The 21,601-nt window shown below is 43.9% G+C and overlaps 1 protein-coding gene across 1 annotated transcript in view; it reads left to right on the top strand.

Annotated features, from left to right (window-relative positions):
• LOC144692608 (zinc finger protein GLIS1-like) overlaps nucleotides 1-18,227 on the top strand; it is a 470,450-nt gene extending 452,223 nt beyond the window's left edge. Inside the window, exon 11 of the mRNA XM_078561640.1 lies at nucleotides 16,344-18,227. Within this exon, the coding sequence (XP_078417766.1) occupies nucleotides 16,344-16,480 (137 nt within the window). The 3' untranslated portion in view covers nucleotides 16,481-18,227. The remainder of the gene's footprint in view (nucleotides 1-16,343) is intronic.
• The last annotated feature ends 3,374 nt before the right edge of the window (nucleotides 18,228-21,601 follow it).

The following is a 21,601-nucleotide window of genomic DNA, read 5'->3' as shown; positions in this document are numbered from 1 at the left end:
GTTGGTTTTTTTCTCAAAATTTAAAGGACAGTGATTTAAATAACTTGCCAGCTTTATAGTTCCACAGACCCCATCTGCCTTTATGAGCATTTACATCTACTCTAAAAAATCATAAATTACACACTGCGGGATATGGCCTTCGGTCTGGTTAAAATTAGTCAGTTTGAACTCAGTGCTGGGTTCAAGTGGCCCTGCTGAGTTTGGGATTCCCCCATTTGTGAATCACGTCTCACCCCTGTTTCCCTACTGGTAAGAACGAGATCTGTTGGAAATGGAGGCAGAATTTCCGGATCTGGGGTACTGGCACCATTTTGGATAAGGCGCAGAGTCTCCATGACTTCACAAAAATCTAGGCCTAACAGTCCATCCATTGTCAGCAGAAATGCTTTTGCCATTGTCAGGTGTGAACACCTTGTACTTTCTTCCCAGTAAAACAGCCTGGGCCTCTCTTTAATCTTTAACAACCAAGTCACTCCACTTGATGTCAACAGAATTCAGAATAGGTCACATGACCCCTTCATTTCTCCATTTTACCCTAAATTAAAGAGACTGCCCCAAAGCATAAGTGTTATAAAACCTTGCATTTGTAACATAGATCAATTCCATTTATTGTGCTGTTATAATACTATTCTTCCACAGTTTCTGTCAACATGAAGTGATTTTGGTTTTGCATAAATGCATGTCATAATGTGCAAAGTTTCTTGAACTGTATCTACACAAGCAATGTGAATTAGACAGTAGGTCTCACAATACTCCAGTCTGACACTGGCACCAATACGAACACAATTAGGGCAAAACAACATTTTAAAAGGTCCCACAGCTTAGGAACTTTTTATACTTATTTTTAATAGTGAATATTAAAGTTTAACTGGCATGCAAAGTTGCAATTCCCTATTTTTCTTGGCAAGAAATTGACAAAAACATGTGTTATAACTTTGGAATGCTGTGTTGCTTTTAGCATCCACTTATTTCATACAGGTATCTTTAGAAAATAACACTTCCACTGAAAGAGGATTCAATTAATTGGGGAATTTTTTTGAGCTATGTGAGATTACCATAAATAATATCCTTGTTGTTACTTTAGTTGTATATGAAGTAATTAGAATCACTAATGTATAGGTTAAAATTTAAGGTTTGTCAAGTCATGTTGGAGTTGTCAAGCAGTTATGTAAAGCCAAATGAAAGGAAGTTAAGAAATGGATAAAAGCGAAAATTTTCAGAATATTCATTTATTCAACCTGTGACTCCTGTGATGGATAGAATGTTTTGGCCACATTACTGATTATAAAAAAAAAGTACTCCTATACTTAATTAGCAGATTGGTAGCACTTTAAATGTTAGTTACTACTACTCCCTCAGGGTAATGAGAATGCACATTAACAGACTGGTATACAACAGGCCATTTCATAGAACCTTTTGTGATAGCTATCTCCTCTGTTTAATCTGGCTACTTTTCAAGATGACATCTTGGTGGGCAGGACGTCTTTGAACTTTAAGGACCAGATTTTTGCTGCGTAGGACATTTAATGAGGTCTACCATAAGGTAAACTTGTCCTTAGACCTTCAGCTTAAAAAAATGTTGCCCCCTAAACTACTTCAAGTGCAAACTGATAACAATGCAGCAACAGAAACTGAGTATCTTCTTAATCAATGAGATTTAACGATTGGAAAATCGACAGTGGTAGGACTGAGAATGTGAATTATAGGGGTGAATTCAGTGCCAAGTCAAGCACAGAATGAAAAATAAAGAGATGGAATGAAAGGTTGGATTCAAAGGGAGTAGAAATAGAGACAGAAAGTAAGAAAAAAATCTAAAATTTAAAGATTGCCATTTTAAAAATCTCATAATTCACATCCTGAAAGAATGAGACTCTATGCTTGGAATAGTTATTTTGCGGTGGCAGAGAGGTTGACTGGCAGTCATAAACACTTATCACATTGTTAAAACAGTACTTAAGCTTGTAATTTAAAAAAAAATTACTAGTTCTAAATATCTGCGGTGGGTTTAATTTGTATATACCATGCAAATACGTCACATCATTCAATGCATGTTAATGAAGACATAGATACAGCAACTAGGATAGTAACTTTTCGATATTTACATTTAAACACACATCTGCCCGTTGACTTATATTGCTGTACCATCTACGCATAAATAACGAGCGCCATCAACAGCAGGTTACCTTTAATGTAGACAAGTGCATATAGGAAGGAAAATGGGAAAAACATCAACTCCATCAATGGTCTGTAAATAACTAAAGATGAGTTGAAAGGAACCTTAGGGTCTTCATAGAATTAATGTTCAACATGTTCAGTGACAGCAATCAACAAAGCCAATCGGATGTTGAAATACATAACAAACATTGGATTATAAATTGGAGGAAGTTGCAAACTGTGCAGTAAATCCTCACTTAACGTTGTAGTTGCATTCCTGAAAAGTGCAACTTTAAGTGAAACCACATCATGAGAAACAGATTTTCCCATTACAACCAATGGAAAAACTGTTGTTAGGTTCTGTAGGACCTCGTTCCTCAGAAAAAAAAATTAAAGTATTATACATCCTAAGTTGAAATACTGTAATTGTTAAATTCCTGTATTAGTAAATGAAATAACTTCCAAAATAAAATTAAAAATATAAGAAATATGCTAACTCTTTCTACTTACCTCCCACCTGCTGTCCCTCCTATTGCTCGTTCTCCTGCTCCACTCCTTACCTCTCCTGCTACTTGTCTCTCCCACTTCTCGACCCTCCCAGTCACCACCAATCGTACTTGCTTAACCTCCCGCATGCCACACATTGTGCTCCCCAACCCTCTCGCTGAGCAACCCTCTCGGTTGCTGGCTGACCCATCCGCCGGTCAACCCGCTGGGTTGCTGGCCGACATACCTGCCAGCCAACCCTCGGTTGCTGGCTGACCCACCTGCCGGCCGACTCTCCCGTTACACGCTTCTCCTGCTCATTGCTTCCCTCTCCTAGTCCCCTGCTGTGAGCGAGGCACCAGGAGATGAGCAGCGAGAAGCAGGAAGAGCAGCTTTAGACCAAGAGCAGCTTTGAGGTGCAGGGTCGTTGAAGTAAACTGTGAGAGGTAGGGTCGGCCAGTGCCCAGGAGTGTAGAGGCCTGAGAGAGTTGGGGACCAGGAAGACCAGCTAGCGACCGGGAGGGGTGGCGAGAGGGAGGGTCGGGAACCAGTAGGATAAGCCACTGACAGAGAGGGTAGGGGGAACCAGGGAGGGTCAGTGAGAGAGAGTGGTGTTGCCAGAAAACAGGAGGTTCAGGGACTAGGAGGGTTGCCAGCAACCAGCAGGGTCAGCAAGCCGGAGGTCGGCCATAAGTGGGAGGTAGGGGAACTGGAGGATCGGCCAGCAACTAGGAAGATCGTGGATTAGGAGGGTTGGGGACTGGGCGGGTCAGAGTGAGGGAGGGTCACCAAGCAACCATGAGGGTTGACAAGCGGGAGAAGCCTTTCCAAAATGGCGCCAATCGAGTCACGCAGCCCTATGTCACACCTGGCACGAAATGATGTTAGAACAAAGCTCCTGACACTACATTAACTGCCCAACATTAAATTGAAACAACCTAAAACAGGGCAACTTAAAGCAAGGGCTTACTGTACCTTGAGGACTGTGTCTGTTTCTGGTCCAAGAAACCTGGAGACACTTAAACTGTGAAAGTAGTGCAGAACAGAGCTTAGCACTGATCCTCATTGTCAGAGATCTGTGTTTTAAGGAAAAAATTGGACACGCATACCCGACATCACCGCGCGTCATTTTATGCATCGGTGTGCGGGGCCCACCCCAATAAGCCGAATAGAAGATTCTGACCAGAAAGTCCTCACTTAAAGTTGTGGCTGCATTCCCCAAAATCACGACTTTAAGTGAAACGTTGGTTCCCATAGGAATCAATGTTAAAACTGTAGTTAGGTTCTGTAGGACTTTCCTTATCAGAAGAAAACAAATATTAAAACATTACATACTCTAAGTTTAAATATTTTACATTGCTAAATTCCTACATTGGTAAATGAAATAACTTATAAAATATTAACCTGGCAAGGAAGTATGTGAGAGATGATATTATAGAGGCTTACAAAATGGTAAATGGTATGGAAATCCTGAAATATTATTTTAAAATAAGCAGCAGCAGTAGGCAAGCAGTCACAGGTTATATCCTGTAAAAGATAACTTTAGCAACACAAAATCAAAATACTGAGGCTGCTGGAAATCTGAAATAAAAACAAAAATGCTGGAAATTCTCAGCAGGTTTGATAACTCTGCTTCTCTCCACATATGCTAACTTTTCAGGTTGGAATGGCCTTTCAGCAGAAAGGACCTTTAGGGCTGATAGAGGGGAGAATTTTCTCCAGTTGGGTGGGCTGGGCAGGAACGAGGGCGGGCGGGCGCACAGCCGATCGCTGCCTGTGACCGGCTGTGCACCACCATTTTACATGGGCGGGCGAATTAAGGCCCGCCCAGTGTGACGCGCACCCTCAGCGTTACCTGTGCGGGCAGGACAGTGGGAGGAGAGAAAGTCGGGACCTGCGCTCTTTCACGCATACGCGTGAAAGAGTGCAGAAATCTCCCTGAGGCACGGAGCTACCTCAGGGAGATTAACTTCATTCTCAAAAATTGAAAGAATAAATAAAATTATTTGGACATGTCCCCTTATGTAACATTGTCACATGAACTGGGACATGTTTATGAATTTTGCTGAAACATTTTATTGAATTTATAAACCCTTCATGAAACCTCATCGCGCCTGTGGATGAGGTTCCACGAAGGCTGCCTGGGCTCTTCGCCTGCCCACCAACCTTAAGGTTGGACGGGCAGCCCTGACAATTAGTTCAATTAGATTATTAATGGCCGAAACAGGCCTCTGACAGTCCGGTGGGCGCACAGATGACTCTGGTGCGCGCCCGCCGAACTGAAGATCGGAATGATGCGCGGTGACGTCGGGACGCACGCCCGACATGACCGCGCATCATTTTAAGCGTCAGCATGCAAGGCCCACCCCCGCATGCCGAACAGAAGATTCTGCCCAGAAAGTCTTCGCTTAAAGTTATGGTTGCGTTCCTCAAAATCACGACTTTAAGTGAAACATTGGTTACCATAGGAATTAATGTTAAAACTGTAGTTAGGTTCTTTAGGACTTTCCTTATCAGAAAAAAACAAATATTGAAACATTATATACTCCAAGTTTAAATATTTTACATTGCTAAATTCCTACATTGGTAAATGAAATAACTTATAAAATATATTTAAAAATATAAAAGAAAAATGTAACTTTCTGCTTACAGTACCTACTGCTCACTGCGGATCTTGCTTCCCAAACCTCCCAAACCCTGATGCTTCTGGTCGCTGTAGATTCTCCCCCTCCCTAACTCTGAGTTGTGGCCTCTCCTCTCCCAACCTGCGAGTTGCAGCCTCCCATCCTCCCTGACCTCAGAGCTGTGGCCGCCCCCTCCTGACCCACTCTTTTGCCATACTTCCCACTCCCTGACTCACCCTCTCGCTGCTTCCCTTTCCTGGAAATGGATTCCCATTTGAAGTCCCAGATCCGATTCAAAGCTGGAGCTCCAATGTTGTAGAAGTGTGAGTCCTGATGGTGCAAAAGTGCCGAGCTGGTGCAGCTACAATCCCATGTGTTTTTAAAATGCTCCTGGGAGGGGAAGAGGCCACAACTCTGAGGTTGGGGAGAGGAGAGGCTACTACTCGGTGAGTGGGGAGACCATAACACAGAGGTTGGGAGGATGGGTACCGCAACTCTGAGGTCAGGAAGGGGGAAGGTGACTCCAAAATGGCTCCAACCGGGTCTTGTGGGAAATGACGTTGAAGTGAATCTCGCGACGTTCAACGAGATTACAGGCTCTGTTAACTTACTGATGTTAAAGCAAAACAATGTTAAATGGAGCAATGTTAAACTTTATGAGGAGGTTGTTCTTCAGGGAGTGAGTGATCAATACTTGGAATGGGCTTCTGGCAGAGTGATGCGAGTGAAAATCTTGGGATCACTTAACAATAAATTATATTCAGGAAGGCAAGGAATGTAGAGTTGTTTTGGGTGAAAGAATTAGGATGGACCAAATCAAATTCCTTTTTTGTAAGTATCTTAATTCAGTTCACCAGCCCAGGTAAATCCGCCAGAAGAAGATAGAGAGATAAAGGCAGAGACTTATGGGAGGTTAGTAGTGAGCTGTAAGGCAATGGTCAGGGGCTGTGTTTCAGGTCTAGTTTTATTTTGAATGTGAGTGCAGCAGGTGTGATTGTTATTTTTCTACATTCTGAGGAAAGGAAGAGTAAAATTTGTTCTTACATTTCAAACACTTTCAAACAAAGCGGCTGGCCGGCTAAAAGTGGCAGATGGCAAACGATTGCAATGGAATTATTCCCAAAGCTGCCAGAAGTCTCCACTTTCCAACTGCTGGGAAATTGGCAAATTGGGACATATGGAACTTGGTGCATTCTCTTACACTTAATTGTTAAAAAGGCAAACAGTTAATGGAAACGTCATGCAGCTTCAATGATCTATTTGCACTGTTAACATCTAAAGGAGATAGTCGGAAAGTGGAAACTTTGGGCAGCTTCAATCAGCTGAAACTGCTTGAAACCCTGGCTCTTAAATTGGCAAATCCTTATTGAACAACAGAAAATTGCATGTGCATTTAATATGTTTAAGCAAGGCCTTTGTAATTGAAGGCTATGGTAATAACAAATGGTTAGTGTTACAAATTTACTGTTTGTCACTTCTGCTGTTAACTGTTTAATACGCCTTCTTAGTTCACAGCCTAAGCCACAGGCCGATAGAATGTTTATGTCATTGTTTTCCAAAATCACAAAAATCACATGGCAGCTCATGTGTTCAGGTGAAGTATTCAGTAAACTGAAAACATGATTAAAGTATCCGTTTGATTGCTGAGCTCGCTACATTTACATGAATATTGATCAGATAATGGCATATTCCAGGTCGTAGAGAATGAGAACTCACTTACAGAAGTGGTCTCTGGTATCGAACCAGGGAAATATCTGAGATAAAGTTCCATCAGTATTACAGCTCCCTTTACACTCTAGGTAATCAGTTCTCAGCCACTCTCTATGCAAATCAACTAGTAATTCTGCCACACTTGGATTTAAATTCTTCCTACATTGATTTATTTGGGACCTTCCCATTGGGAATTGTGCCTGGTTTCAATGTGATGTGTGTTGTTGGATACTTTCCCAAAGCTAGTGCAGCACATTTGAGACTAACTTCCATCTTTTGCACCAATGGGCTATGGGGATAATCAGGTGGCGAGCCATAAGAATTGTCAATAGTCATGGTGCTGTGTTCCTCCTGTCACACCAAAGAACAAAGGGAAATGTGCATGCCTGGTGTTCTTTCCTGCTTTTGACAGCCTGCAACATCAATTTCTGTCAGCAGTAATAGTGCCCATGGCTTGCACTCCCAACAAAATAATAAATTTGTAAAGTTAGAGAAAAAAGAAATTACTGAAAGTACACATACATAATTGTAAATACAAGAAAACTCTTGCTCCTTGAACCCAAGACCCACAAATTTAGGCAAATAGGTTAATATGTATTGGTTATCTTTCAAATGTAATCTGTTTGGGTGTTGGGTTAACTTTATTGAACAAACAAACAGTACATATTATTTAAAAGCTCTCCCATCTTGATGGTGTGATGTTGATAAAAAGATTTATTTGCTTTTCTTCTTGGGTTTAGTTTGAAGTAAACAGATTCCATTTAGATACTGTTTTGCAGTTTCTTTAGGGCTTGATTCTAATCACAGAGGTTTTAATTTTGCAGCTTTACCCATGCCAGGATATATGATCTCCGAATTGAAAAGACCAGTGAACTGAATTACTCCACCTATTAAGTGTAGTAAATTTATGCCATGGCAAGTTTAATTAAGTACCCCTTTTTAAAACTTATTATATCACTGTTTGAATTGGGCAAAGTCATGTTTGCAGTTATTGGGTGTTTTAGAGTTTTATTTTGCTTGACTTGGCTTCTTTACAAAAATACAATGACAAAACCTATTTTAGATCATATATTTCACAAACTAATAATTGCAAGACAATGGCCCAAATTACCAGAGACTGGACGTACAACTGAGATGCGTGTAGGGCCCTGTGGAAGTCCTGACAAGCTGACTTACATGGGAACTGCCCGGAAGTTTCATTCCATTGGGCAGTTCGCCTAAACCCGGACACACTGCAAAAGTCTCTGACTCTGAATTAGAGTCAGAGACTTCTGACAGTTCCGTGGTTCTTAACTGGATAGTTACTCTGAAAATGTTAGACCGATTAAAACCTATGGCACCAGAGCCTGCTGATCCACATGCCTTGGCAGTGGCACTCAAGGTCACAATGGCTCTGAAATGTTTTGCTGTTGGCTCTTTCCAGGGCTCAGCTGGAGATCTCTGTGGCATTTCACAATTAGCTGCACACAGGCACATCAAGGCAGTTACGGATGCCTTCTTCGCTTAGGTGGGGGAGGACATTAACTTCCTGATGGATGTGGCGTTTCAGATGTAGAGGGCCAGGGGGTTTGCTGAGTTAGCGGGCTTCCCTCAAGTACTGGGGGTCATCAACTGCACCCATGTCGCCATAAGAGCACCAAGTCATCAAACTGACATCTTCATAAACAGGAAATCCTTCCACTCCCTGAATGCGCAGGTGGTGTGTGACCACACCAAAGTGTTTCCGCATGTATGTACACAGTACCCTGGAAGCTGCAATGACTCATTTAAGCCTGAGGAATTTGCAGCTGCCTCAGCTTTTCCAGACACCAACACAGATTGATGATTGGCTTCTCAAGGACAGGAGGTGCCCCTTAAGGAGGTGACCCTCTTTAAGCGGCTGCAACGGAGCCTGAAAGGCACTACAACAGTAGCAACATGTTAACCTGCAATACAATAGAGCAGGCAATTGGCATCTTGAAGGTGTCCTTTAGGTGCCTTGCCTATTCTAGAGCAGCTCTACTGTATTTCCCTGCAAGGATCTTCAGAATATTTGTCATGTCCTGCATGCTACACAATATGGCACAGCGGAGGGGCCTACAACCAGAGGGGGCAGATGCCAGGCCTATAGCTATTAAATCTGAGAAGGAGAATGATGAGGAAGAGGAGGAGCAGGGGGAAGAGGGGGAGCAGGAGGAAGAGACCCCTGTCCAGGCTCATGGATCTGACATGGAGGAGGAGGAGGAAGAGGCCAGCAATGGGAGACCAGCTGAGGGTCCATATAGCCACGGCTGATTCTTTACAGGAGGAGTTCATCGCCAGAAGCGTGTTAAGATTCTCCTAGGCACTTGAAAGCTCAAATTACATCAGCCAGTCCCTGGTGAGCAGCTTCCACATAATAAACCCTCAACATGGAAGCCACACTTCCTCAGAGAAATGCCCATTCACAACGAGAGAAAACCAAGGGCTGGGTTTTACGTGTTTTTGGCGGAGAGCACGTAAAATATGTTGAGTGGTCAGCCCACCGCCTTCCCACCCACCTCGACCTGTTCCCCATAATACAGGGAGCAGTTGAGGTGCCCACTAGCCCGTTAGCTCTTAGGGCTCTGGAGGGCCTTGTGTGGCCAATTATTGCCCACTTAAAGCACTCAATCCACCTCCACTGCCATAAAACAGGCAGGAGGGCAAGAGTCAGAATTCTACTTTTTACAACTTTGTTGATAAGGCAGGAAGGAATGGGGGGCACACCATTCAGGGGGGTGCACCCTGTGCAATGGGGGTATTGCTTCCCAAGATGTAACCCTCACTGTGTTCCTCCCCACCTGGCCTCCAAAACCCACTCTCCAACTCCCCTCGCCTCCTTCCCAAGAGTGCCCGATCCCTCCCTGCCTAAAAGCCCAGGACTTACCTGGATGAGGATACCATCGATGATCTCCGTGGGCCTCTTTGCAGTCCTAACAGCGCTCACCACTGAGTTCTGGTACCGCTGGGACTGCTAGAGCTGCCAGCCAATCAGACTTAATGGCAGTTCTCGAGGGCAGGATTTCTGCCCACTGAGGGGTGGAAGTCTAACCCTCAGCTTATTTAGGTTGCCCCCTGTGTGTTATTGCTGAGCGGCAGGCTTTTTAAAATTCAGGCATTTGGAACAGACTTTTCTTCCAGCCCCAACAGCACATACTGAAAATCAATGTCATCAACATCCCTGTAACCATAATGATCATAACCCTTGACCTCAACATAGTGTACAAGTGCACCTTGAGAAGTCCTCCAAAACCTGAACCATTCATGTACATGTTAGAGCAGGTTTGTCCAAACTTTTTGGTGCGAGGGGGCTACATTCTATTTTTTTCTCCATCAAGCAAATTTTGGGAAGATAAGGTTTGGCACAACATTAAACATGAATTTAAAAAAAAGTTGTGGTATGAAGGAAAAAAACTTGCTGATCAAAATAAAGCAATGTCAAAGCAATAAACTGATAATTAAGAAGAGTAATTAATAAAGATAACCATTAGAGTGTGAGAGGGTGAGAAAGTGAGTGTGCCCAGCTCACTCCCATTCTTAGGATGTTCACTCACTCACCCTCATACACTGTGTGTGGGTGAGAGTATATGTTGGTGTGTGGAGGTGAGGGTGAGTGAGAACCCCGAGACTGGGAGTGAGCCAGACACACATACTCACACTCTCTCCCTCACCCACACACATGCACACACACACTCTCCCTCTCACACACACACATTCTTGCTCTCTCACGCACACACATTCTTGCTCTCTCACACACACACACGCACACTCTCTCTCACACGCACTCTCGCTCTCTCACACACACACGCGCACACACACACACGCAGTCTCACGCTTGCTCGCTCTCTCACACGCTCTCACACTCGCTCTCTCACACACACGTACACACTCACTCTCTCTCACACACTCTGTCACACTCGCACTCTCACACGCACCCTCGCTCTCACACGCACTCTCGCTCTCACATTCTCACACACACTCTCTCTCACACACACACTCTCGCTCTCTCTCACACACACTTGCGCTCTCTCACACACACACACGCGCACACACACACGCACTCTCACGCTTGCTCGCTCTCACACACACTCTCGCTCTCACACACACTCACACGCTCTCTCACGCACGCCCGCGCTCTCTCACGCACGCTCGCGCTCTCACGCACACACCCCCTTGCTCGCTCTCTCTCACACACACTCTCGCTCTCTCACACACACACTATCTTCACCCTCATCCACTGCAGCCCGGCAGCACATCTTCACCTTACACGCCTTGGGCCTGGTAGCATCTTCTTCCCCTGCCTCCGCTCAATCCAGCCCGGCAGCCAGTCTCTTTTGGTCCTCCCGCTCCTTGAAACCTCTCTTTCTCCCCACCACACACATCTGCCACTGGTGCTCGCTGCTTCTCCATTTACAGACTGTTTCTCTCCCACATTTGCCTCTGAAAGGCCTATCAGTAGCAAATGTGGCAGAGGAATGGCCTGTGATTGGAAGAGTGCTCCTTGCAGAATCTTCCACTCCACTTACCTGTCTTACAGGCATTTTGAACACTGGCTCTGCGGGCCAGGATAGAGAGTCATGGCAGGCCTCATCTGGCCTGTGAGCCGGGTGTTGGACAAGCCTGTGTTAGGTGATGTCAATGAGATGGTGAAAGCGCCACCCTGTGCCTACTCAAACCATGCCCACTATGCCAAGATTCCCAGTAGGAAGCAGGACTTTGCAATCACATCTGAAGGTTTTGGGTGTATGTGCTAACTGTATTGCAGCTACTGCACATCTTGTAGGGTGATGCCATATGTGTGTTAGAACAACCCATTCACATTATCTATCCACCACTGGCATACAGTTTCAGGTGTGACATCTACAACATTCAATGTTGAAAACACCGTGGCTCTCTGTGAAACCACCACCTCCAAAACCTAGAAGACAAAGACTTCAGTGTAATGGGGAACTCTCACAAGCATGCTTGCTTGAAGCAGTCATGGCATCTTAACATGCAGAAAATTCACTTAGTGACTGTGTAACACTGATGTGTGGATGACTGCCTTCCACATAACACTCGTGCTTGAAGTGCACCTGATAAACTGAATTTGATCTTCAAGTCTGATCATTGATCCTCCCTTAAGGACAATCATTAATGGACAAAAAATACTGCAAGGAGCATCTCAATCCACAACCCTTGGTGCACTACTACCTTATCTGAAGATCTGGAGAAGGAAACAGCCTTCCACTGCCAGACGTGCATGGGCACACCCTTGCACCTGATGGCTCAATGGGAGAAGGACTTCAAAATGCAGTCTTCAGTGCCACTGGTAATAACTGCTTTCATTCTGTAAACATTCGCATTGAGGGTTTAAGCGTACAAAAGCAGACCGAAACAGTTTTGGCAACAGTGATTTGTATTTACAACGTGCCTAACTGTGATATATATAAAGTGACATGAAGCTAAATCATGTATCTGCTGATGCTCCAAATACTGTGCTCCATAAGGTATCTCCTGAGGTGCTATCTCCTTGCCTAATGGAGCATCATCATGACTTTCCTCCCTCCGAGGGAGACTGTGCATAGATGTCTCTGACTCAGACAGCTCCTCCTGCACTCTGATACAGTGCCCTTCACCATGTGGCACCAACTCTAAATGCATGCTACATTACTCTAATGTGCTCTGTGTTGGCGAAGAGTAGGCTAGTCAGATGTGATGCTGCCTTCTCAGTCATCTCTTTCTCCTCCTGATGTCTGATAGATGAGGTGACTGGCCGGGGGTGGCGGGCGAGGGTGGGGTGAGCAAGCAGTGCTGCGACCTGTGTGAGACACATAAGGAGGTAATAAGATGCAGCTCTGCACCATTGCCTTTAACCATAATTGCGGTGCCTTTATCATACAACCCAACCTTTGCACTCCTCCTGATACCAATGTTCCCTTCTGCTCAGAGAACTAACAGGATCACCTCCACCATTACCACCATGTTCCAAAGTGCCTCTACCACCACCACCACCTTTAGCACCTGCTACAGGAAATTCTCCATCCCTAACAGCCAGCTGGGCAGGCATCCTGGCTACCTCCATGACTGTCTGCTCCATGTTCCTGATTGCACGTAGCTTTGTGGCCCCCAACCCAGTCGGGCCATCACCCTGTCATTATGGGCCCTTTTGTCCTGCAGATACAACATAAAAAGTGATGTTAGCCTAATATATAGTGCCGCCAGGGACAAATCTCTTGAATCTGGCATTGCATCACAGACTACATTCACATCTCGACTGTATGTCACACAGTGGGTAGTGTCCCTACCACTGAATCAGAAGCTCTGGGTTTGAGTCCCACCCAAAACTTGATGGCCAAGGAAGGTGCATTCATAATGTGGCCATATGGGTTGAGTATCAACCTGCAAATCCTTCCAACACATGCCAATGGCAGGTGGTAAGAATGGGAAAGATTCCTGGTCAGCCATCTAATGGAAAGAAAGTTCGAGCCTCTGCCATCACTATGCATAGCTCCAGATTACAACATGCACATAAAAGTACATGTTGCCACAGAAACTTGGACTGCCTGAGTGAGTTGTAACACACATCTCTACTGTGTGCAACTGCAGGAGTGGCCTGGACATACAAGCCTCCATGCTGTAGCAGAGATATGTGCCAGGTCTCCCATCGTAGGTGCAGCATTCAGATGTGAACCAGCACTTCGACCCCCGCGTGCTTGCGCCGAACAACTCGCCTTGTTGGAGCGCAGCAGGTCATGGAACCTCTTCCTACATTGAATCCACGATTGACCGTGGTCTCCTGCTGTGCTCACGGCAGAGGCTATCTCCTGCCATGCCCATTTGGCTGCTGTGGGCGTGTTCCACCAGCCATCAGGATATAATATGCTGAGCTGTCTCTAGATCTCCTCGGCAGGATCTAGAGGTCCTGGTTACTGAAGAAGGGCGCAGGGCCTCCTGCTCCTTCCCTACTTTCCCTTCTTTGTGACAGTCTGGCATGAGAAATGGAAAAAGGCACATAAGGCTTCAAATAGTCTTGCAGACATATGTTTGCTTACATACACAAACCACATTCTCTAGCTCATCAATGCCTAACGTTTGGGGTGGGGAAATGGGGCCACGGTAGCCTGGCATTTGCTCCTGTCACTCCCAGATGGCATATTGTGCTCCTGACCACAAACTACCTTGCTGGCCTGCCCCCTCTGAGTCACATTGTTCTGCCATGACAGTGCAGAGGTCTGAGGGTCCTGGTCAAGGCTCAAATGTATGGCTGCACCCTGAGAGATGGGTGAAAAGAGGGTAAGTGGAAGGGCAAAGGTTCATTGCAAATGTGGTGTATGTCAGTCATCCCCTGAGGTATTATGCTAATCTGAGTTAATATAGAATACCATGAGCAGCTGATGGTGCCAAGGGTCTGCCATCTCCATGGCTGTCTTGTGAAGCTTCTCCAGCCTTAACTAGGTAGAGTGCACTCTAGTGAATAGGCAGCAACAATGACTATATTTCCCTATGAAAAGCCCATGATGGGCCATGTCTTACAGTGTCAGCAACCAGTTGGACAACTATTACAGTTAGTACTCACCTGACTGTTGATTGACGTCCCCTCTGAGCAACACTTGCATCCATTTCCTGCTTCACAGCAGATCCTCCTTTTAAACCCTGACCAAGTCACGTAATCCACACTGGGCCCGTCTCCTCATTTGCACTGCTTCTGGGGTCAGCGGGTCTGACTCCATTCTGCACCTACAACACGCCCCGCCCCGCCCCCCCAACCAGCCAAGCGAAAATCCAGCTGTTTGGGGAAGTTTCTCATGAGTCGGATTTGGGGAGTTGAGAATTTTCCTGATTCTGTGAACCGGACTTGGGAGCTAAAATTTGGGCCAATGTCTTTCAGCTGTGTCTTCCTTCTCAGACTAACAACTGCCTCGCACATCTCTGCTTGTGTTACGTACAAAGACTGAATATTAAACAATTACATTGGATTATTCAATGCATCTTATTATATTCCAACATCCATAGACTATATACCAACTCCAATACTTATACTTTAAAATTGGTAACATTTCTGCATCATGCAACATTATTAAAGTAAGAATGATTTGGGACCTCAGTGAAAGCATACTGTGCCTACCGGATTCATTCAATTTCACTCAGAGATCTGACAGAATGGATATATGGAAATTAAAAAGTCACATTACTCACGACTCACTCTTCTGAGATTGGTTTTAAGCACAATGGAGCAACATTTTTTTTTACATGCTGGGTGTGATAAATATGGGGAGAATTTTCTCCCCATCGGGGGGGGGGGGGGGGGGGGGGGGGTTGGGCGCCGCCGTTTTGCGTGGGCGGGCCAATTAAGGCCCACCCAGGATGATGCGCACCCAGAAGTGCTGAACGCTCCCTGTGCGGGTGGGGGAAGAAGGCTGAGTCGGGGCCTGCACTCTTTCACGCATGCGCGCTCAAGAGCGCAGCTCTGTGCCTCAGGGAGATTAGTTTGACTTTTAAAAATTTTAATGAAGAAAAAAAAATTTTTTAAGACACGTCCATTTATGTGACAGTGTCACATGAGCTGGGACATGTCAATGAATTTTAATTTAAAAATTTATTTAATTTATAAACCCTTCATGAAACCTCATACCGCCTGTGGATGAGGTTTCATGATAAATGCGATGGCCGCCTGGGCTCTTTGCCTGATCGCCAACCTTAAGGTTGGATGGGCAGTTCAGTTAATGATCTTAACTGGAACTTAAATGGCCTGAATAGGCCTTTGTCAGTTTGACAGGCGCACAGCTGACTCCGCTGAATGACGCGCTGTGATGTTGGGACGCACACCCGATGTCACCGCGCATCATTTTACGCGTTGCCAAGCGGGCCCCACCCCCGCTCGCCGAACAGAAGATTCTGGCCTATGTCTATTTATAAAGAATGGGTTTACATCTTGTTACACACAAAGTGCCCAGAGAAAATCTTCTCCACTCTTTGAGCTTTACCACATGGACTTTAATTGCCATCTAATCAATTACTGGGTACAATAAACAGAAAGGTTGTTTCATATCTTGGTATAAACATTCTCCACCTTTGGTAGCATAAAAATAAAACAAGAATGGATAGAAAGAATAGTTCTAAGCCTTTTGTTGAGATTTGTTTGACCTACTTCTCTCTTAGTATCACTTTTCAGAGTTTGCTCATTAAGGGTAGCTTTGTGAGACAAAGGACCTGGTATGGAGTCTTACTAGATGAGAGCATGGGTTGTAAATCAGCCCTACTGCCCTATCTCTATCTCTGATTTGTCCTTCAACCTTTGAGGCTCCGTGCTGGCACTGAAAGTTTGCAAAATTACTGCTATTGAGTATTATCACCCTTTGTAATATAATTGAGGAATTCTATCCACAGGTTTTGATATTGTTCCGGAATCTCAAGCTACATTTGGAGAAACACTGCATAATGAGTTAGAAGACAATGGACTCTTCCAGGTCAACACCATTGACCGTTGTCTAAGTCAGCTGTCCTCTGTCTACACAGAGACCTGAAATCAATGTCTTTCAGCTGTGTCTTCCTTATTGGACTAACAACTGCCTGGCACATCTCTGCTGGAGTTACATACAAAGACCAAATATTAAACAATTATATTGAATTATTTAATGTATCTTATTACATTCCAACATCCATAGACTATTTACCAACTCCAATGATCAACATCCAAAATGAAATGATGATAGGTAGATTTTATGGTGTGTTAACACATTGCTGTGCAAATCTATTGTACAGTGCTCATAAGCCTATCACTGTATATCAACTAAATCATCACAGTTGTCATTGTGAATTCAAGCCTCATCAACAGCATAAAACTCTTTCTGTTCATCAGCAAGTAGTTGGAGCCAACCCACCATTTTTGACTCATGGTCAAAGAAAAGGAACAAAAGCTGCAATTTTATAATGTTTTGTATTAATGATCAGGGAAGCTTTAGCAATGTTAATAATATAAAATGAGAAAAAAATTATTTGGTCTAACAATGTGTACAATCTACCCAACTATGAACTCCAGCCCACTCATTTAGTCTCGAGGGAAAGTTTATACAAAAACTTTCAACTATAATGAAGCAAAACTCAAAATATGCACCCATCTGCACATCCCCACTATTCAATTTTGGCTTGAGACCAACACCTGTAATATTGCAACACCATTATTCAACCTTCTCATCAACAGAGGGAGGAGCATTCAGTGTTTTTTTTTAAAATCAATATCTTTCATTAGCTTATACATAATAGTTATAAGACATAAAAGCAGAAAATGTTGGAAATGCACAGCAAGTCAGAGTCTCAAAGCTAATTTAATGCTTAATGTGTGCAGCCATAATTTTAATCTGTTTTCCCCATCCCTGTTCATCATTCTCTGTGCCTTTAAGACATTGTTAAAACCCATCTTTTTGACTATGTTTTTAGTTGTTCCACAACCTTATCTGCTTTGGCTTGGTTTCCCATTTCTTATGCCCCTTGGGAAGTTTTGCTTCATCAAAGATGCTTTATACAGCCAATTGTTTTTGTTGTCTTTAGTTTTTCATCAGTCATTAACTTAGTCAGCAGGGAGCTGGAGTGGCTCAGTGGGTACCACTCCTGCCCCTTAGCCAGAAGGCCCTGGGTTCAGCTCCCACTCCAGGAGTTCTTGTCTACAAAAAAACCCAACCGCTGGTGCAGGCAAAACAATGTTTATCAGTGCTGGCCCCCAGCCTGCTTAAATGGGGAGTTTGGTAGCAGGAAAGGCATCTGATTGTAAGGTCACCTGCCTAATCCAAAAAAAATGATTTGATATGAAGGTGATGAACTAGCATTGTGGCGATTGTATGTAGCATGGGAAAAGAGGAAGGAAGGGTTGGCTTGCTGAGCATTTCTAGGACTTTGTCTCATTTCAGATTTACAGTGTTTTTTAACCAATAGTATGAAATATATTGTTGCTATTGCACTTTTGATACTAATGCTTAAGGCATCCAGATGTGCAAAGAAAGCACTCTATTTTGTAACTGTTGTTCATCACTTGTTTTTCTTGCTAAATGTAAAATATCATGGGTATAGGTTTGTAAAGAATGTTATTTTTATTTTGAATTCAAAAGTGTTCCCAGTCTCTTTAAAGCTAGCAAATTCACTTTTTTGTACAAAAATGTTTGCATCAACATAATGTACATAATGTGTGTAAGAGGAAGTTTTGAGTATTCATATGACATTTTGCATTTTTATATAATTTTTGTTGAAGGAATTATTAAAAGCACGTTATTAATGGAATTACATTTGTTGTCATCTCTGCCTGAAAGACTTGCTGAGCCGTTTCAGACCTCACAGCAGTGCAACATATGTTTGCAAATATTGCAGAAAATAAACGTTTCAAACAAATTTTATACCAAACCATATGTGCAAAATAACATCACCGGTACTATTTGCGGGCTGAGGTTTCAATGATCCATCTGCAGCAAGCCCAGTGGACCACACATGCATTATGTCGACTCTGTTATTATACCGCAGCCACAGATACACAAAACACTGTGTTCCACTCCAAAGTTATTTCCGATTAATGCTAATTTAATTTTTTTTTTCAAAAAACTATCATCTTTTAGTGATTGATTTGATCCGTCAACGAAGGCACAATTTAGTATAATCGCTGGGCCGAATTTTTCTCTCTCTCTCTCTTGTATTGTGTATGGTTAATCGCGAGTGTTGAAGCTTGTACCTGACTGAAGTCCTCTGCCATGGCTGTAGGGAGGGGAGAATGCCGCCCTGTCAGCACGCGACGACCAACCGTCTCCAACAGCCCGACCACGCGCGCTCGCCTACGGCTGCACGCAGGCGCCGTACCAGGCAACGGCCGGGCCGCGTGTTTAGGAAGTTCCCTCCATGCACAGAAGCTGTTTGTAAAAAATGCCGAAATCGTGTTGTATAGCTGATGAGGTTTTAAATGGATTTTTTTTTTCCAAAGCAGTTCATTTTTTTTTTACACATTATAAAGGGGGCGGGGTGGTTCCAACTTAACTTGGCGTTAAATTGGTGGACCAATTTTAATAGAGAACCGAAACGTGACAAAATGTCGGGAGTCAGCCGTCCCCAACTCATCCGTGAGCACACGTATTAGACTCAAAAAGGTTTACAAACTGCTCAGATTGAAAAGACCACCCTCTTCCCGAGAGTGAAAACTGGTGGCTTGGTGGCTGAGTATAAAGATACAGACGATATTGGCTGTGCACTAATGAATTTCGGCGGTACTGACCTCGAAGAAAGCTGCTTACAAAAGTGTCTTAATCTCTATGGTGTGGATTCCGCCTTTCCCGAATTTCACTTGGAATCTTACTTCAAGAGGATCTCCAGGTATGCAGCAATAATGATGTCATCAAGTAGTTATCCTAAGCAGCCAATCGCATTGCAGTATTCTAACCAACAGCAAACCAGGAAGTAAAGGTTTCTGAATCCCTTCACTTGAAATTTTGAAATTTTACAGATAGTGAGATAAACCATTGAAATATACATGTGTGATTAAGGTAAAAGTTAAAATATAAACTTTAAAAAAAAGTTGCATTTCCTATTATAACTGAAAAATTTGACATTCAACATTTATAAACTCACTCCATCAGGGCCAGTGAGGCTGCTAGCAATAATTATGAAGCTAGTTTGCCATTTAAAACTATGTTATACCTTATTCAACGGGTTGTGACTTTTCCAAGAGTTTTTAAGTGAGACTAAAAGCGCATGAGTGGAAGTTCTGGTAGGTTCATAGATATCCGATTGATTGGAGTCGCAGGGTGCTTTAACAGCCCACTCTCTGGAGAAGTGTGAAGATACTGACAGCAACTTCTGGATTTCTGCATTTAATTGCACATGTGTGAACCCCAGGAAATTGCTGTCAGTTTCAGAGGAGTAACCACAGTGTACACTTAACAACTTTGCTGTCATTGTCACCACAAAATCTGGGCCAATGTTTCCCTAGGATTTACCTTTGTAATACTGTTGACAGTATTGCATGCTCAACCACATCTACTACATTGAAAATACAATCTAAGAATTAATTGCAAAGTATCAATAATATGAAATAACTTCTGATGATATAAAACTTGGAAGCATTGTGAACTGTGAGGAGGAGAGTGTAGAACTTCAGAGGACAAAGACACATTGATGGAATGGACGAACAAGTGGCAGATGAAATTCAGTTCAATGTGAAATGATTCATTTTGTTAGGAAAAACATGAAGAGACAATATCAAATAAAGGATATAATTCTAAAAGGTGTGCAGGAGCAGAGGGACCTGGGAGTGATGTGCATAAGTCATTGAAGGTGGCAGGACAGGTTGAGAGCGCGATTAATAAAGCATACAGTATCCTGGGCCTTATTAATAAGGGCATAAAGTACATGAGCAATGAAGTTATGTTAAACTTGTATAAAACACAGGCTCAGCCTCAGCTGAAGTATTGCGTTCAGTTCTGGGTGCACCACTTTAGGAAAGGTGTGAAGGCATTAGACAGAGTGCAGAAGAAATTCACGAGAATGGTCCCAGGGATGAGGAACTTCAGTTACGTAGATAGATTGGAGAAGTTGGGACTGTTTTCCTTCGAGCAGAGAAGGTTGAGAGGAGATTTTTAAAAATTCATTCATGGGATGTGGGCGCTGCTGGCGAAGCCAGCATTTATTGCCCATCCGTAATTGCCCTTCGAGAAGGTGGTGGTGAGCTGCCTTCTTGAACCGCTGCAGTCCTTAGGTACGCCTACAGTGCTGTTAGGGAGGGAGTTTCAGGATTTTGACCCAGCAACAGTATATTTCCAAGTCAGGATGGTGAGTGGATTGGAGGAGAACTGCCAGGTGGTGGTGTTCCCATCTATCTGCTGCCCTTATCCTTCTATATGGTAGAGGTTGTAGGTTTGGAAGGTGCTGTCTAAGGAGCTTTGGTGAGTTCCTGCAGTACAACTTGTAGATGGTACACACTGCTGCCGCTGTGTGTCAGTGGTGGAGGGAGTGAGTGTTTATGGATGGAGTACCAATCAAGTGCGCTGCTTTGTCTTGGATAGCGTCAAGCTTCTTGAATGTTGTTGGAACTGCAGTCATCCAGGCAAGTGGGGAGTATTCCATCAACTCCTGACTTGTGCCTTGTAGATGGTAGACAGGCTTTGGAGAGTCAGGAGGTGAGCTACTCACCTCAGGATTCCTAGCCTCTGACCTGCTCTTGTAGCCATAGAATTTATATAGTTAGTCCAGTTCAGTTTCTGGTCAATGGTAACCTCCCCCCAGGATGCTGATAGTGGGGGATTCAGTGATGGTAATGCCATTTGATGTCAAGGGGCAACAGTTAGATTCTCTCGTGTTGGAGATGGTCATCGCATGGCACTTGTATGGCTTGAATGTTACTTGCCACTTGTCAGCCCAATCCTGTATATTGTCCAGGTCTTGCTGCATTTGGACATTGACAGCTTCAATATCTGAGGAATCATGAATGGCACTGAACATTGTGCAATCATCAACAAACATTCCCAATTCTGACCTTATGATGGAAGAAAGGTCATTGATGAAGCAGCTGATGATGGTTGGGCCTAGGACACTATCCTGAGGAACGCCTGCACTGATATCCCGGAACTGAGCTGATTGACCTCCAACAACCACAACCATCTTCCTTTGTGCTATTT

The sequence above is a fragment of the Cetorhinus maximus genome, chromosome 17, assembly GCF_964194155.1.
Source record: "Cetorhinus maximus chromosome 17, sCetMax3.hap1.1, whole genome shotgun sequence".
Classification (NCBI taxonomy): domain Eukaryota; kingdom Metazoa; phylum Chordata; class Chondrichthyes; order Lamniformes; family Cetorhinidae; genus Cetorhinus; species Cetorhinus maximus.
This window is presented reverse-complemented; position numbering and strand designations above follow the sequence as displayed.